Raw genomic sequence first — 17,549 nt, forward strand, 5'->3', positions numbered from 1 at the left:
GATACTGTAAGTCAGTGGAATGATTGTACTCTGAGACTCTGAGACATGACTACAGCGTGAAAGGATCACTGGTGTGTAAAGAATGTTATGCAACCCTGTGTTGAGGGATTTCTTGTTGAAAGGGGGTTAAAATCCCTCGGATCATATTCTAAGCATCAGTAATCCCAAAAAGAATTGTTGTGGTTGTCAGCGACTTGGTAAATATTTGACAGTCTTCCTCAGCAACTGCTCGGATCTGTGACATTTCTCAGTACCCGGGCATTTCTGCTCCACTCCGCTTCGCACACCTTCAACCTAACTTGATAACTGTTCTACGTCATCGATATTTTACTTTTGGGGGCGTGTTTACTCTGACGTTTTAAAAAAAAAAGATTGACAGTCATTTAGACCAACCAATGCGCTTAGAATTCCCGCACTAACCAATCGTTTTGTAGTCTTATTAGTAAAAGAAAACGATCATGTTCGTTGCCGTGTTCTGTTTTGAGGCAGGAAAAAAAAAAAAAAAAAAAACTTCGGACGGTAGCTTGTTAGCGCTCGGTGTTATAAACCCGCAGATATTACAAGAAAAAAAAATTGTGACCGTTTATAACGATTGTACGAAGCGTATCCTGGTGTTCGTGTTGGAATACTAGGAGATGTAGCCGGTCACTTTATTCCGTGTACGTGAACTCGCTCGGGGCACCGCTGCCGAATGTCGCTTCACGCAGCCTGGCTGGGACGGTAGCGGAGGGATTAGCTTCTACAAGCGGGCTAGCTCGCGCGCTAGCTATGCTGAGACACGCTCAGGTCGACTGGTAGCTCGCTGGACGCTTAGCGCAAACACTACTAAGCTCCACCGCGCTGTGCGTTATTCACAACATCACGAAACGACGGTTATCGCGTTTGTGCTGTGTCTAGCTGGAGTTTTTAATAGCCTGCTAGTCCTCTGAGGTAAAGCTAACAGGAATCCACAGCGGCGCTAGCTCTGCACCACCCTTAACACGTTTCTGGTATCTAGCCAGCAGGATTGTGAAGCTGACGGATTGAGGTAAATATACACGCTTTATAGATTTAAGGATGTGGAAAAGGTCGTGTTTAAACTGGCTTTCTAGACAGCCTTCCGAACAAATCTCTCAATCAGGTGTCGTACTGAAGAAGGGGTCAGTCATCAGGCTGGTCATAGACAGCCCTCAGAGCCAGTGTCCAGTCCAAGGCATGTCTGTAAAGAATGTTTGTTTTAATAGCAGAGAAAACACACAATGCAATGTGCATATTGCATCGAGGCGGGGATTTATTTGCATGTCATGTTTTATATGTTGCACAGAAAAATACTTTCCTAAAGAAGGTAAATCTGCAGGGCTTTTCTTGAAAGTGGCAATTTTTAGAGAGTTCACGTAAACACTCCCTTCTATATCTTCTACACGTGTTAATGATTATATAGAGTGGAGCGCAGATTTCACACTGTGGATCTCCATGCTTCATGTGCTGTAATAACGTTCTATTCAGGTCACGAGTATGCTGTGCTATTCCTTATCTGATGTGATTCACGTCAAGGGGCCTGTGAAGGGACTTTAAAAGACAATTCCAGCCTCACCTGATATACAGCTCTTGGGGTTTTCTTTTTCCAGCTATGAAGTAAAATACAGAATGGAATGATATGAAGTTTAATTTTAACTAATGACAGATAGACTACAGTGGGATTTGTGGACATTGTATGGGTCGTGGAATTTGTGAATAATAAGGAAATGGTAAGGAAAGGGATTTGTTTCGAAGTAGAGTTGCAAGCAGGCTAAGAAATTATGAAACGCTGCAAATTAAAAGTACAGGATGTCCTCGAAGTCTTCATACATAGGGGGATAATGTTACTTTCTGTACAAAACCTCCTCGACATGATTGCCATTTCTTAGTAAACACACACGGAGACTTCTCTCCCACTCATAAGCTCGTCTTCACGCATCTGTTATGCATTATGCGTGTTTCTGCACTACTGTGAATGCTCTTTTAAATGATTTGTAAAACTTGTTGGATTGTTTCATATATACACCGATCAGGAATAACATTATGATCGCCTGCTTAATAGTGTGTTGGTCCCCCTTTTGCTGCCAAAACAGCCCTGACCTGTCATGCACTGTGTATTCTGACACCTTTCTATCAGAACCAGCATTAACTTCATCAGAAATTTGAGCAACAGTAGCTCGTCTGTTGGATCAGATCACACGGACCAGCCTTCACTCCCCACGTGCATCAGTGAGCTTTGACCACCCATGACCCTGTCGCTTCCACTGTTCCTTCCTTGGACCACTTTTGATAGATACTGACCACTGCAGACCGGGAACACCCCACAAGAGCTGCAGTTTTGGAGATGCTCTGATCCAGTCGTCTATCCATCACAATTTGGCCCTTGTCAAATTCGCTCAAATCCTTACACTTGCCCATTTGTCCTGCTTCTAACACATCAACTTTGAGGACAAAATGTTCACTTACTGCCTAATATATCCCACCTACTATCAGGTGCCATGATGAGGAGATCATCAGTGTTATTCACTTCAACTCTCAGTACTCATAATGTTATGCCTGATCGGTGTATATATAATATCAGCATAAAACATTTTAGACATTTTGCTAAAATGTTTTTATTCCACCTGTGTATAGAGCTTCTTGAGACTCACTGTAGTGTTTTTATGCCATGTGATATATGAACCTGTGAGCTTATTTTTATTCAAGTTATTTTATTTTGAATCCATGCAGGTAACTTGTTGCAGCTGATCTGCATATTTTCACTTGGGTGAAAGTTTTTGTTTTCAGTGTTGGCCACTGAAATATTTGCATCACCTTTAAACTACTAAGCCTGTCTGTACACATTTGGCAAGTGTGCTTCTATCTGTATAATGTGCTAACAAACCTATTTCTTGATATCAGCAGATGTGTGATTTGCACAGTTATGACTAATGGTTAGTTTAATAATCTGTAATTGGAATCATTTATTGATTGTTTTTGTAATCCCTAAGTTATTTGGATATTTTCTCAAATATATATAAAAATTGCAAGCACATGATTTTTCTTTTAAACTCCTACCAGTGTTTTTTTTTTTTTTTGTAACCATATTTTTCCTCCATGTCAAGCCATAATTTGTTAAAATTACAGCCAGACAAATTTAAAAGAAAAGTATAAATATCTGCCGGCTGTCATATAAACCCTGTGTGAACAGGATTAAATTCACATGGGGTAATTTCCTGTTTTACCGCTGCCATCATCTGATTTTTATTTGCCCTGTCAGTATTTTACTCCTTCTTCTTATGAGAACATTGCAGGCCATGTTACCTGCTGTTTTTCCCCCCAGACTCGACCATCTTCTGATAATCTTAGGCTCCTCTGGATACTCGATTCTGATGTTCTATGCAGATGTCACCTCGGTTGGAAAAATCAGTAACCCTCTGCCAGATATTATACAGTTCTTGAATCATGAAATGAAAAATGGATGCTTTAGAAGAGACTTGGTCTGGGCTGTAAAACCTCGACTGTACAGTTCAGTCTTTCCAGGAAACGAAAGGAAATAAGCTCATTATGAAAGTGAGATCCCACAGGCTGATTAAAGTTTATATTCAAATGTGCACAATATGATCCACTTTTAATTTGAAGTGAAATGATGAATGATTTGCTTTTATTCAAAATGCTTATCATGTTTAGTGCCACATTTATCAGTGTTTAACATTGGATATTTAAGGAACATCTGCAAACCTCCAGGCTCCTAGAAAAACAGTCCACTGGAAACTCGCTCCTTCTGTGGTCATTTTATTGCTGTCCAAATGTGAAGGATTTATCATTGAGGAGACGTGTAAAAAAAAAAAAGACTGTGTTACAGATGTCTGGCTGATAAACGAAATCCAATTGAAATACGAGTGTAGATGAGGCATCAATTTGACGTGTTTAGTAATTTTAAACCCAGAAATTTTTCCGCATAAAACATTGTGTGACTTTGGCCAAAATGTCAGTAATTTATATGAAAACTTGCAGGGTATTTTCATGATGCTTATTCATATTATTCAGGAAAAATGGCTGAATATGACTATAAACATGCCCATGTGATACAGGTAGAAAACAGGATAGCATGGTTCAACTAAAGACATGATGCATTTACTGTTTCTCACATTCCCACAAACAAACTTGTGTTTTCATGTGAGTGAAATTTTGCTTTGCAATCTTTAATGTTAAAAGGCCAGCAGTGTAGCAATGTAAGGATTTCCTGCATTATAGAGGAGGAGCGTTTTCTACTGTTTTCTCTGTGCTCTGCCTTTTCCATCAAATGTGTTTTAGTCCAAATGAAATTTAGTCAGTGGTGGAAATGTAAAGTCATTATTGTGGCAAATTTATAAAAATGTTTGGCCTTCTAGCAAAATATCAGCTAATATAAGGATACCTTATAAATTCCTTTTAAATTTTGTTTGATATATACACATATATATATTTTTGATATATCTTGCCTTATAAGATTGGAAACCTCCTGGAAGAAAATCTACATTAAATGTGAGTTGGGTGACTGTAATTCAGAGAGACAAATCCTCTGCCCCTTTGCCACAGCCACTTAACAAACTGTGCATGCTCAGCAACAGGTATCTGAGCCACAGTTCATTCTCTTGTACAATTAGCTATGACTTTTTGTGCACGGGTTTTCAACATTAATTGCATTGTCAAATCAGATGATGACTGAGTGGAAATCTATGGCCTTGTCCACAGATGTAAGATTTTTTTTGAAAATGTAGTTTCCAAAAAAGTCTTGGACAAACATCAGAATGAAGAATAATTATGATCACTGTGATTTTGATCTTATAAATCTTCATATCAGATGGGCTGGTCTGAGTATGTCAGAAACGGCTGAACTCCTGGAAATTGAAACAGTCTCTAGAGTTTACACAAAATGGTACAAAAAGCAAACAAACAACAAATCTTGTGTGCAGAAGGTATGCAGGCTGGAACACCTTGATGAAGAGGGAGATCAGAGGAGAATGACCGGGCTGATCTAAGCTGACAGGAAGTCTAGAGTAATTCAGATAATCACTCTTTACAGCCACAATGAGCAGAAAAGCATTTCAGAATGCACAACACAAAACCTTGATGTAGATGAGCTGCGACAGCAGAAAAACACGTCAGGTTCCACTCCTGTCAGCCAATAACATGCTGGAATGAGCGCACCACCAGCTCCATAGCATTCACTGAGGACGGCGATACACATGCATTAGTTTAGTGTTACTTACTGTTCTGTCATAGTGCACTGATATAAATGTGTAAATCCTGCTATTATCCATCCATTTGCTACAAAACTAGCAACAGATAAGGCAAGATGTAGACACATTTGTGCTTCATTGCAATAGTTTTTACTCTTCACTGTCACCAGACCTAAACGTTCTATTTGTATAATGTGTCATGTATTTGCAGTGTGTAAATGTACAGTGTATAAAACAGAACCCCAGACCTGTTTAATTAATCTCACACCAGAGCTCTGTAGTGTGGAAGTAATTGAACACAACTTACCTTTTTCATAAAGCAAAGGATTTCGTTTCATTTTTGTTCTTAAAACCGCTCTATAGTTTGGACTTAATGTCATTTTAGGTCTTTTAACTTTTCTACAGGAGTTTAATTTTTGTCTCGGTCTGAGAAAGTTCCACAGACGTTGGTCATTTTTACGAGGCAGCCAAACGTCCCTGCTTGAGCTTGTTTACTCGTCAAAGTCTATTTCTTTATGGCTGCTTTCATGCCAAGTACATGCTGTATATAATTATCCTTTCGCAATTACATTTATAGGCAATGCACAGTGCAGGACCTATAAAGGAATAACCTGAATGCAGAACTAGAGTTTGAAGGGTGATATGGGCCTGACTCTAGAAGGAATGATGGAGGTTGATGTGTTTTTTTTTTTTTTTTCCCTGTTGATTTTGACATTTGACTTTTTACTGCTGAAATTTGTAAAGGGGAAATTAGCGTTACATTTTTTTCAGTTTTGAATCTGTTAGGTTGATTATCAAATATTCAACAGACCTGAATTTAATGTGTGATACCTTAGGTACATATCTAACATTTATTAACATTAGAAAAGAGTGTTTCTGATTGGAGCGGAAAAACGGAAATACACTGACATGAGGACATGAAATGTGAATTTTTTTATTTATAGCCCTTTTACTTGTATTGAGGCAGCCAGAGATGATGGACGCTTTTGTTGCTTCATTTTACTGCATGCTCTGAATGTAGGATTTAGAGCTGGGCGATATGGCCAAAAAATTGAATCTCCGATTTAAAAAAAAAAAAAAAAAATTCGATTTTAAAATGATTATTTTTCTTTAAAAAAATTTAATAAAACACTAGAGACTATAGAATAGATTTTTTTTTTATTTGAGCATAAACAGTATAACCAAACATATGAAATGCTAATTTGGACTAAAAGTGCAAAATTACTTTCGCTAACAAGTTTTTGTTTTTGTTATTTTAGAAAAACAATAATCAATACAACATAAAAACCTTTTTTTGTGGATTTATAAAATGCAAACTTTCACCAGTCTTTACAAGTTCTAATTATTCTAGTAAAATAAAGTAATATAACAAAATATGAGGGATTTGTAAAGTGCAAACTGCAGACTTAAATCACTTTTTATAAAATAATTGTCCTCTGAAAAAAAATCCCTGAAGAAAAACAATTTTGTAAATCAGTTCAACATTCAACTAACACACTAAATAAAACCAACATGCAACTAACACGCTAAATAAAATCAAACAGGAGCCAGACAGCATTTTACATCTGTGTATACGGCACAATCAGGGGCGAGTCTAGGATTTTCATTTAAGGGGGGCTCAGCCCCCAATGAGAGTATAATAGTAAAAAATATAAATAAATAAATAAAATAAAATAAAGGTTTGACTAACAGGGTAAGATGGTAAACTTATTGAAGCATTCCACTGTATTGCATAGATGTGTTTAACATGTGAGTACTGAACAAGCCAAATACGAGGTTTCCTGATCTCTCAAACACACACGCACTCACACTTGTCCTCTGATCCTCGCTCTGCGACCCCGCGGTTTCTTCAGTCGGATTGAAGAACATGCTGAAAGACGGGGAAGAGCTGAAATCTGCCACCATTTTCGTCGCTAGGCCATTTTTAACATTTCTATTCAGCCACCCTAAGAATTCTGCGATTCTCCATAAACTCTACACAAATTCGTGATCACTTCAGTTCCCTTTAAATTTCATATGAAAACGGCGGCAGACTTTTGGCTCCTCCCCGTCTTTCAGCGCATATGAAGAAACTCGAAGAAACCGCGCCTCTCTTAGAAACGAGCTCTTTGTGTCGCAGAACTACGGAATCTCGCTCTGCCAAACCAAAGTGAAATCGGAAAATCGATTTTAGTTTTTTCAACATCAACATAAACCATAAATTCGAATTAATCGATAATAACAATTAATCGCCCAGCTCTAGTAGTATTATGTTGTTTCACCTTGTAATTTTACAATGTTTTTCTTTTGGTCATCTTCATTAGGCTCATAAAGAGTTTATTAATACTTTATTTCAGTATCATTCTGATTCTAGTAAATCTGCTGTTGCTTCAAGTCATGGTTTGTGTGCTTACTGATGACCACTATCCAGTGTAGGACTTATAATAATGAAATGCATGGTGAAGGACCTTCATAAGGTCTGTTAAGGTCAGCAAAGTATAGTCAGGTGCAGCAGAGGCAGTCTGTTAACCTTGGTTCTGAACATTTACAGTTTCGTTGAGGGTCAGTGCTCCTATTAAAAGCATGCCCTTGGCACACAGTTTTATCCACTAATGATCTATTACTGTGTGTGAAACATGTGGCACTTAGGAGTTCCTTCCTCCTCTTTTTGTGCCTGTGTCTGTGAGGAATGAGCTAAAGCATGAAAACTTCCTGTCAGGCTAGACCTCTTTAATTCCCACCAGGCCTGTGAGGATGTGTACTGTGCTGTTATGTAAGTGCTGGCAGTCAGGGGGAAGACCAACATGCTCCTACCTCATGTGTCCTTCATCTGCTCAGCTTCACTAGACTAACCACATCACCCAGCCCTTAACCTGCCATGGGTGTTGGATTTCACTGACCTATGTATGGGAGCCATGTGGGCATTGTATTGTGTGCTGTTTTCCACAGGGACAACAGCACTTGATTTTACCTCAGGGCTAGTTCTTCTGTCTAAGGTGAGGCAACACTGAAATTGAGCAGGCTCACTCCGACACACTACCACAATAGTGCTTTACTTTCAAGCCACTTGTGGAAGACAGAAATCTTTGATATTTATTTATTTATTATCATTTTGGGCAGAGCTATCAGCAATTTATGTTGATTCTTCTGAATTCTGAGTTTGATTTTTTTATTTATGGCACATGAATACTTTTGTTTTTAAATGTCTTGGCCAGGGAAAACAATTCACATGGTTAAATGTAGAAATTATTTTTACAATCTAAACCGTGTTTCTCTTTTGCATGCATCAGCCAAAATTATAGAAGCTGAAAGATGCCCAACACAGTGCTTGCCTATTTATTAATTTCATGTGCATTTGTCATATTCAATAAATTATGGTAAACATTATAATAATGCCCATGTGAATCAGATTAACCTAGAACTCGTTATTGTTTGATTAATCATTTTAATTAAAACTTTTTTTAACATTATTTATAGATTTGTTTATTAGAAATCATGATGTTTACTATCTAAAATATATTATTAGGCAAAAGTAATAGTAAGAATTCAGAAATCACACAATTTTAGAAGACTGTGTGCCAGTATTCAGCAACAATCATGGCTGACAGGTTTCTCCAGACTGCTTCACATAGTTTTGGCCCTTAAGCTTGGGGAAGATTGACTACAGTATCGGGAATAAAATCTGGATTCTATAGCCATCACGATGACTATCAAGTCAGTCCATTTAAATGTCTGTCAGAAAGCGTCAAGTTGTTTCTTAAATGTGTTTCCTTTTTGCTTCTTTTGTATCTTGTATTAAACTTAATAACCTGCCGCTGGAGCAGAGCAATAAATGAATTTATGAATTTAAATAAATAAATGAATTTACAGATACATTATGGGTATTGTTATTTATTATTAACAAATTTGAATTTGCAGTGTACAGCAGGGTAAATAATAGGTTTATGCCTGTTATTACCATCCTGTTTGATAAGATTATGATGTAGCAACAAAAAAAAGCCTGCTTCTCAAGATTTTTTTGTTTTGATGTGGTTGCTATGGTGATCTGATTGCAGATATTAGACTGCTTTGGAAAAAATTAGGCTTGCCTGGTCTTGTACTACACTGAGAGTACCTAGATGCTTGTATGTCATCTCAATCATGCAGCAGTCTTTGCTATTGCAGAAACAATAGAATCCAATACTGAGTTTATTTTTTGTTTATTTTTTATTTATTTAATTTTCAAAAAACGTATTTCTTTTACTAAAAGTAATTTCTGATATTATTTATTTCTGTCTTAGTTGTTGTATAGTAGGCTGCATATGATTTTAAACGCTTCTGTTTACCTTCTTTTCCATCTCTGTTTCAGGGCTATGTCTTCAGCAGCCACCACACCCCCATCCGTAGACAAGGTGGACGGCTTCTCCAGGAAGTCCGTCCGGAAAGCTAAGCAGAAGCGAGCACAGAGCTCGTCTCAGTTCAGATCTCAGGACAAACCCATCGAGCTAGTGCAGTTGCCACTACTGAAAGGTATCAAACCCACCATTTTTAGATGTCAACCATTCACCAAGACCAAACTGTCATTTAGAAAATACAGTACATGTCCATCTGACCCCCACCCATATGTGGGCCTTCCTAATTGTTCCTGACACAAGTGTAGTGCCTTTGTGTTCTGTAGCATTAAGATTTCCCTTCACCATGTCTAAGGAGCCCAAACTTGTTCCTAATGAAGATGCTCCTGTGTACAAAGCAAGCAAGGCAAACATTTCCACAGCCATTTCCACTGCACTCATTTAGAAAGGCTTTCCACTAGATTCTAGAGTCTGTCATAGCTCCATATTTGGAACAAACATCTGGTTGTGATGGACAGGTGTCCACATACCTTTGGCCATAGAGTATAACTTGGAGAACGAGTTTGTTTCCATTCCCATTGTCTGTTCTGTTTTGGTTAGAAGAAAAGACAAATGAAAACTGACACAGGAGAAGCCTGCTTAGTGGTTGAGACATGGGTTTCACTTATAACACATCAAAGAGAAAAAGATGCTGATTTTGTAAAATGTGCATGCACAGAGACACAAAGTGCATAGTTCTGTTATTTTTCTCATGCTTCTCTCTCTCTCTCTCTCTCTCTCTCTCTATAGATGTGTCTGCCCAAGAGCAGCCAGAGCTGTTTCTAAAGAAGCTGCAGCAGTGCTGCACTCTCTTTGACTTCATGGACACACTGTCTGACCTCAAGATGAAGGAGTACAAACGCTCTACCTTGAATGAGCTAGTGGACTATGCCACAGTTAGTCGTGGTTACCTCACTGAACAGACATATCCAGAGGTTGTCAAAATGGTTGGTGCTACAATGTTGATCAATTCTTATTGTCTTTACTTGATGTTCATAAACATGGGTGTCGTAAGGATGCTTTCCCTTAGGTTCTTTATCTCTCTCTGTATGTCCTTTAGGTGTCTTGTAACATATTCCGGACACTTCCTCCCAGTGACAGTAATGAGTTTGACCCAGAGGAGGATGAGCCAACGTTGGAAGCCTCGTGGCCTCACTTGCAGGTAGACCCCAGCACACGTTACTTCACTCCAACCAGAACGTCATACTATCCCTGGCCATCTTGTGCTGTTTTTCAAATTATGATATCCTAAGGAAAATTTCTTGCCATAAAATGTTGCTAAATTTTTGTCTGTCTCTCCAGCTCGTCTATGAGTTCTTCATTCGCTTCTTGGAGAGTCAGGAATTTCAGCCCAGCATTGCCAAAAAATACATTGACCAGAAATTTGTACTACAGGTGTGTTCTGGAAAATGTATATTGGTTTATTTTGTTTAGAAAATAAAGTAAAAGTTCTGAATTTGTCAGTTGCATGGAATGATGTGTAGTATACTGTGCTCTTGGCCAAGCTGTGTTGCTATTGAACTGGTCTCTATTGTTAGTTTAAGATGTGCATTTGTGTGTGCTGTTAAATAAATCTGCTGGTTGACCAAGTGTCTCATTGCTGCCTTACTCCTCGCTCTGTTTGTTCTCAGCTTCTGGAGCTGTTTGACAGTGAGGACCCTCGTGAGAGAGACTGCCTGAAGACTGTCCTGCACAGAATTTATGGCAAGTTCCTTGGTCTCAGGGCCTTCATTCGCAAACAGATCAACAACATTTTTCTAGGGTAAGAAAAGTGAAATTAACTTACTTTATTTTGTAATGAGTCAGATCAGATAAAGTGGAATATTGCATTGCTAACATTTTCTGCTCTGTTTTTGAATGTCTCTCCCCTCTCATCACAAGGTTTGTGTATGAAACGGAGCACTTCAATGGAGTGGCTGAGCTGTTGGAGATCCTGGGAAGGTATATGCCTCTAAATTAGTGTGGATTGTATATCATTTTGTAATGAGTTTTCATGCTTGCTGTTTTTTTCTTTTTTTCTTTCTCTAGTATCATCAATGGTTTTGCACTTCCTCTGAAAGCTGAACATAAGCAGTTCCTAGTAAAAGTTTTACTGCCTCTGCACTCAGCAAGAAGTCTGTCCCTCTTCCATGCACAGGTATTCTGGGCCCTGTGCCTGCTTTGGCTGTTATACAGTTAAGTTTTTTGTTTGTCTGTTCATGTTTGTCCATCCTTGTGACACTTGCCACTTTATTTCACACTGTGAAAAGTGAAGGACACTTGAAGCTAGTGATCTGACACACATGGCAGAAAAAGATTATCAGTCTCAACAGAACAATTGAACAATTGTTGATTATTATCAAAAACGTTTGTTCAGTACCTGCATCTGAGCAGATTTCATCTAAAGGGGTGAAACTGAGGACACCCTAAGTGAATGCGAGCACTGTCTATAGATTCCCTTGAGGGAGAACATTGAGCAGAGGGAGGACTGTATGAATTCTTCACTGCTGCTGTTGTCAAGCCAGCACACACTTAACAACATTTCTGTCTCTTGCAGCTGGCCTACTGTATTGTGCAATTCCTAGAGAAAGATCCCACGCTAACAGAACCTGTAAGTGACAACCTGCTCACAGCTCTTCTCTTTCTCATTGATAGTTTTATTTTTTTCCTCTGTGTCACATTTGATTTGGAACTTTTCAGGTGATAAGAGGCTTGTTAAAGTTCTGGCCGAAAACCTGCAGTCAGAAAGAGGTAAATGAAAATTTGATGCTTGTTTGTTTATCTCTTACTATTAGATTGAATATCAAAGCACTTAACTTGAGGTTTTTTTTGTTCTTAAGAGATTTTCTCTCATGCAACACCTGGATCAGTTTGGAAATGTTTTTACAATTTTTGTTTTTACAATGAATACACGGTCATGAGTTGTACACAGCTCTTGGATAAGAGCAAAATGTTGCATAGAGTGTGTGCTGCTGCTCTATTTGACCTGCTATAAGCTAGTCTCATGTCTTTTGATTATTTTTTTATCCCCTCACAGCAAAGTAGCTTCAGCTTGTTCATGGCGATTAGCTGCTGTTTACCCTGTGAAGGGAAATGTTTTATGACGCTCTTACCGGTATGTTCTTAGGTTATGTTCCTCGGCGAGCTGGAAGAAATCCTTGATGTGATCGAGCCCACACAGTTTGTCAAGGTCCAGGAGCCTTTGTTCAAGCAGATTTCCAGATGTGTGTCCAGTCCTCACTTTCAGGTCTGTGTTTTATACACATGCACATCTTTTAATATGTTCAGTTAAGCCAAACCCATTCCCCAAACTCCACAAAATCACTTTAATTTTTTCAAAGGGAAGTAATTATTTCCTTTGGTACTTTTCCATGGCAGGTGGCTGAGCGAGCCCTGTATTACTGGAACAACGAATATATCATGAGTCTTATAGAAGAGAACTCCAGTGTCATCCTGCCCATCATGTTTGCCAGTCTCTACAGGATCTCCAAAGAGCACTGGAACCCGTAAGTGTACTTATAGGTTCTCAACCTGCATTTCCCAGAGACCATTTAGGTCAATTAACAGAGAGTTTGATGCATACAGTTTGATACCCCCTGAGTATGTATGTCAGTCCAATCCATCTTGCCTTTAATTTGTATGCATTGTGAGTGATTCATAGAATTCTTTCTGTATTTTGTGAACTACAGTATACAGTGAAGTACAGTATATTTAAAAATAACACTGTTTTAAGTGTAGCGTCTTTGTTTCTAGTTACCCATGTTAGCGTTAATACTGTGTAAAAATGCTGTTTATGTATACTTGCTGTTTATATAAACATCTGAAAGCTCATGTTTAGCTTTGGTTGTCATTAGTTTTCCTGATGAAATCAAATGGCTATATTGCATTATTCCCTTTGGTTGCACTGGACAGAAAGTTCCATATGCTGCACGTATGTGTTGCTTAGGTGCTACATTCAGTGTGAATTTCTATGTGAAAAAAGAACAGTGCTGTTTGTTAATTCAATGTTTGTGGGTTTTGACTTGGCTACCATTTCAGATATTCAAATGTTTTCCCTGTTTGATTTTCTTATGACCAGAGCGATATCTGCTTTAATCTACAATGTGCTAAAAGCGTTCATGGAGATGAACAGTGCACTGTTTGATGAACTTGCTGCATCTTACAAATCGGAACGTCAGAGGTAAAATGCCTAGCATTTTGGTTTACAGTGAAACGAAATGTGAATATCACCTGCATTAAGAAGTCTACATCTCTTTGGGTTTTCCTTCATTCCCATGTCTCAGGGAAAAGAAGAAGGAGAAGGAGCGGGAGGACTTGTGGCAGAAGCTGGAAGACCTGGAGCTGAGGCGAGGAATTCAGAACAGTGACGGCATCATTCCCACCTAAACATGGATGTAGCTCCATCCCTGCATCAAGCTCCAACCAATGTTCAGCCACAGGGACGCCACATGTTCATGCTCCTTGTGCAACATACTTTACTGTACACTCCTCCTGCATTTGTTTCAGTTTTTCCCCCACCAGCACTGTAAAAACCCTTTCCACTCTGTTTCCTTTGACAATGATACTATACAAAAAAAAAACGAAAAGGAAAAGTTGTGCTTATCTTGGACGGAGAATGGGGCGGGAGGGGGAGGAAGACTTTATATACACTCCTTGCCATTTAAAATAGTCAATTACATTTAAGGGATATATCCTCAAAACCCTTTGCCTGAGAACAGGAATCTTTTTTTTTTTTTTTTTTTTTTTTTTCTTTTTTTTTTTTCCCCTTTCCCTTCTTCTTCAAGAAATGTCTCTCGAGAGTGTGGTCCCAAAGACTTCCCATAATGAGTTTCTTCTTCTCATCTCTCTCTCTCTCTCTCTCTCTCTCTCTCTCTCTCTTTCTCTCTTTCTTTAAATTCCTCGGAGAGAGGCTTGATCTTACATTTTTATTACCATGTCCTGGAAATGTGTGACTAACATACCAGAGTCTAGAAATGTCACACACATCTCAAAGATGTCCCAGCAAAATCAGTTGACAAGAAATGTCCTTGATCACCTGCATTATTCTTACAGGTTAATTTAAAATGTGATCTTCACACTTCTGTTGCTATATGGACAGGAGTGGGTCCGGCACTGGTACAGCCAATGAGAAGCAAGCCACAGTGCTTGCCATCATCATCTTGCGGAAGTATTTTCTTGAGAATTTCAAGACCTGTTGAATTTCATTCTGGTGGTTCACTGCCTAAGAAGAATTTACGAAGTGAAAGATTTTCTGACACCATTGAAGACTTCTCTTCATGTAAAGCAGTGTTCAGAACTTGATTGATTCAGTGTATTTGAAAAGTTGATTTGTTTTAACATCTGAACCTAGACGGCGCTGACGTCTCCTGGTCTCGTCTTTGGACTTTAACTTGGTTGGATGCTCTCGAAATAATTCAGTTTAAGCTAGAATATTTTCTAAAGGAGTGTTTGGAACGAAAGCCTGCATATGTGGTGTATTTCTAAATGCTGATCCAGTCTTATTCCTCAACAGAAATGCCATCCACTATAGTGGGTTAGGACTTAAAGCACTTGGAGTTAGAGAGTTTGTTGTGTTCACAGAACTCACTATCCTTGTTTTTATTTTATTCTGTTTTATTTCAAATTAAAATCATGGGTGTGGATTTTACATGTGAGGAAGATGTATTTTTTATTGCTCTGTGGGCCTCTGTCCCTTTCATCAATCTTGTGTGATTTATTTTTCTTTGGATGGCCCTGTAATGTTAAAAGAAAGGGTTTGATGAACAGAATAAATCTTAATTATTTTAAAAAATAGAGACATTAAATAAACCTGTTTTTGTGATAAAATGTCTCTTCTGTTTTTTTTTTGTGTTTGTTTAAATTTGTTGCTGAGAAAAGAATAACTGTTTGGAGTTCAGTGGTGTTCTCAAAAAGACTTTCAAAGGAAAGAAATGAGTATAAATGTCTGAGACTGATGATTTCTTTAGGAGCGATTATGCTTTGAACATCATGCTGTCATAAGAATCAGAATGATTTGCTTGCAGGTTTCCTTTGTACCCAGTGGAAAGAACTGACAAATGATGCATTGTGTGACTTGGCACTTTTCAGTTTACACCACCAGAGATTCTTTACACCAGCAGAGGGCAGTGAGCACTAAAAGTTTACATTGCAGCAAAATAGAATGACTGACTATTGAGCTCCTGAGTGAAACTGTATTATGGGAGTGTTGAGTAGAAATGCATGTAAAACCCTTAAGCCTTTTAAGAGTTTTAAGCAGTCGAGTGCAAGTATACTTGGTTTGCTGCTGTTTTTACTCTTGTTGGAAATCTCCGTTAGTCATGTAGGTCCATGTGTTCTGCTCTCAAAAAGCTTTCTCAGCTATTCCTTTGTTGTTGATGGGCTAGTCCATGAAGAAGAAGAACTGAGAGAACCACATGTACGCTATAGCACAGTGGAATTCTTTTCTTCACATATCTCAGGGGGTCAGAGCACAGGGGCAGCTATGATACAGTGCCCCTGGAGCAGGGAGGGTTAAGGGCCTTGCTCAGTTGCCCAGCAATGGAGCTTGGTAGTGCTGGAGCTTGAACCCTGATCTTCTGATGAACAACCCAGAACCTTAACCACTTGAACTACCTGTGCCCCAACTGGCGTACACTTTGAAATGACATTTGTAAGCTTGTGTATATAAAGGAAATAATTTAAAACAGTGTAAAGATATTTCAATATACTATTTCAGTAATCGTAATACATTTTACATTAATTTTTGAAAAGTCTAATGCTTAAAATATACTTTTATCTCAACCATCTATTATAGTTAATGAGAAATGTACATTTTAGGTCACCAAACATTTACCTCAGAAATAATCAGAATCAGGTGTTCCAATCACTTCCATGGCCACAGGTGTATAAAATCAAGCACCTAGGCATGCAGACTGTTTTTACAAACATTTGTGAAAGAATGGGTTGCTCTCAGGAGCTCAGTGAATTCCAGCGTGGAACTGTGATAGGATGCCACCTGTGCAACAAATCCAGTCGTGAAATTTCCTCGCTCCTAAATATTCCACAGTCAACTGTCAGCTGTATTATAAGAACGTGGAAGTGTTTGGGAACGACAGCAACTCAGCCACGAAGTGGTAGGCCACGTAAACTGACGGAGCGGGGTCAGTGGATGCTGAGGCGCATAGTGCAAAGAGGTCGCCAACTTTCTGCAGAGTCAATCGCTACAGACCTCCAAACTTCATGTGGCCTTCAGATTAGATCAATAACAGTGCGCAGAGAGCTTCATGGAACGGGTTTCCATGGCCGAGCAGCTGCATCACTCTAGAGCAGTGGAGACGCGTTCTCTGGAGTGACGAATCGCGCTTCTCCATCTGGCAATCTGATGGACGAGTCTGGGTTTGGCGGTTGCCAGGAGAACGGTACTTGTCTGACTGCATTGTGCCAAGTATAAAGTTTGGTGGAGGGGGGATTATGGTGTGGGTTTGTTTTTCAGGAGCTGGGCTTGGCCCCTTAGTTCCAGTGAAAGGAACTCTGAATGCTTCAGCATACCAAGACATTTTGGACAATTCCATGCTCCCAACTTTGTGGACCAAGTTTGGAGCTGGTCCCTTCCTCTTCCAACATGACTGTGCACCAGTGCACAAAGCAAGGTCCATAAAGACATGGATGACAGAGTCTGGTGTGGATGAACTTGACTGGCCTGCACAGAGTCCTGACCTCAACCCGATAGAACACCTTTGGGATGAATTAGAGCGGAGACTGAGAGCCAGGCCTTCTCGTCCAACATCAGTGTGTGACCTCACAAATGCGCTTCTGGAAGAATGGTCAAAAATTCCCATAAACACACTCCTAAACCTTGTGGACAGCCTTCCCAGAAGAGTTGAAGCTGTTATAGCTGCAAAGGGTGGACCGACGTCATATTGAACCCTATGGATTAGGAATGGGATGTCACTTAAGTTCATATGCGAGTCAAGGCAGGTGAGCGAATACTTTTGGCAATATAGTGTGTGTGGAGTATCTGATGTTATGTGAACAAATAAAT

General features: G+C 39.1%; 1 protein-coding gene across 1 annotated transcript; it reads left to right on the plus strand.

Moving 5' to 3' along the window:
• The first annotated feature begins 482 nt into the window (after positions 1–482).
• Positions 483–15,355, plus strand: ppp2r5ea (protein phosphatase 2, regulatory subunit B', epsilon isoform a). The gene is made up of 14 exons (XM_058379396.1): positions 483–1,027; positions 9,529–9,689; positions 10,301–10,497; positions 10,611–10,712; positions 10,853–10,945; positions 11,182–11,312; positions 11,432–11,491; positions 11,579–11,687; positions 12,087–12,140; positions 12,230–12,280; positions 12,657–12,776; positions 12,908–13,035; positions 13,608–13,709; positions 13,813–15,355. The coding sequence occupies exons 2-14, from the start codon at positions 9,533–9,535 to the stop codon at positions 13,913–13,915; spliced, it is 1,407 nt and encodes a 468-aa protein (XP_058235379.1). The 5' UTR covers positions 483–1,027; positions 9,529–9,532; the 3' UTR covers positions 13,916–15,355.
• The last annotated feature ends 2,194 nt before the right edge of the window (positions 15,356–17,549 follow it).

This window comes from Hemibagrus wyckioides, linkage group LG25 (genome assembly GCF_019097595.1).
Source record: "Hemibagrus wyckioides isolate EC202008001 linkage group LG25, SWU_Hwy_1.0, whole genome shotgun sequence".
NCBI classification, from domain to species: domain Eukaryota; kingdom Metazoa; phylum Chordata; class Actinopteri; order Siluriformes; family Bagridae; genus Hemibagrus; species Hemibagrus wyckioides.

Coding starts and splice junctions, on each gene's coding strand:
- ppp2r5ea (XM_058379396.1), top strand. CDS start 9,533: ATGTCTTCAGCAGCCACCACACCCCCATCCGTAGACAAGGTGGACGGC. Junction 11,492..11,578: donor CTGTTGGAGATCCTGGGAAG/GTATATGCCTCT, acceptor TTCTTTCTCTAG/TATCATCAATGGTTTTGCAC. Junction 13,036..13,607: donor TCCAAAGAGCACTGGAACCC/GTAAGTGTACTT, acceptor TCTTATGACCAG/AGCGATATCTGCTTTAATCT.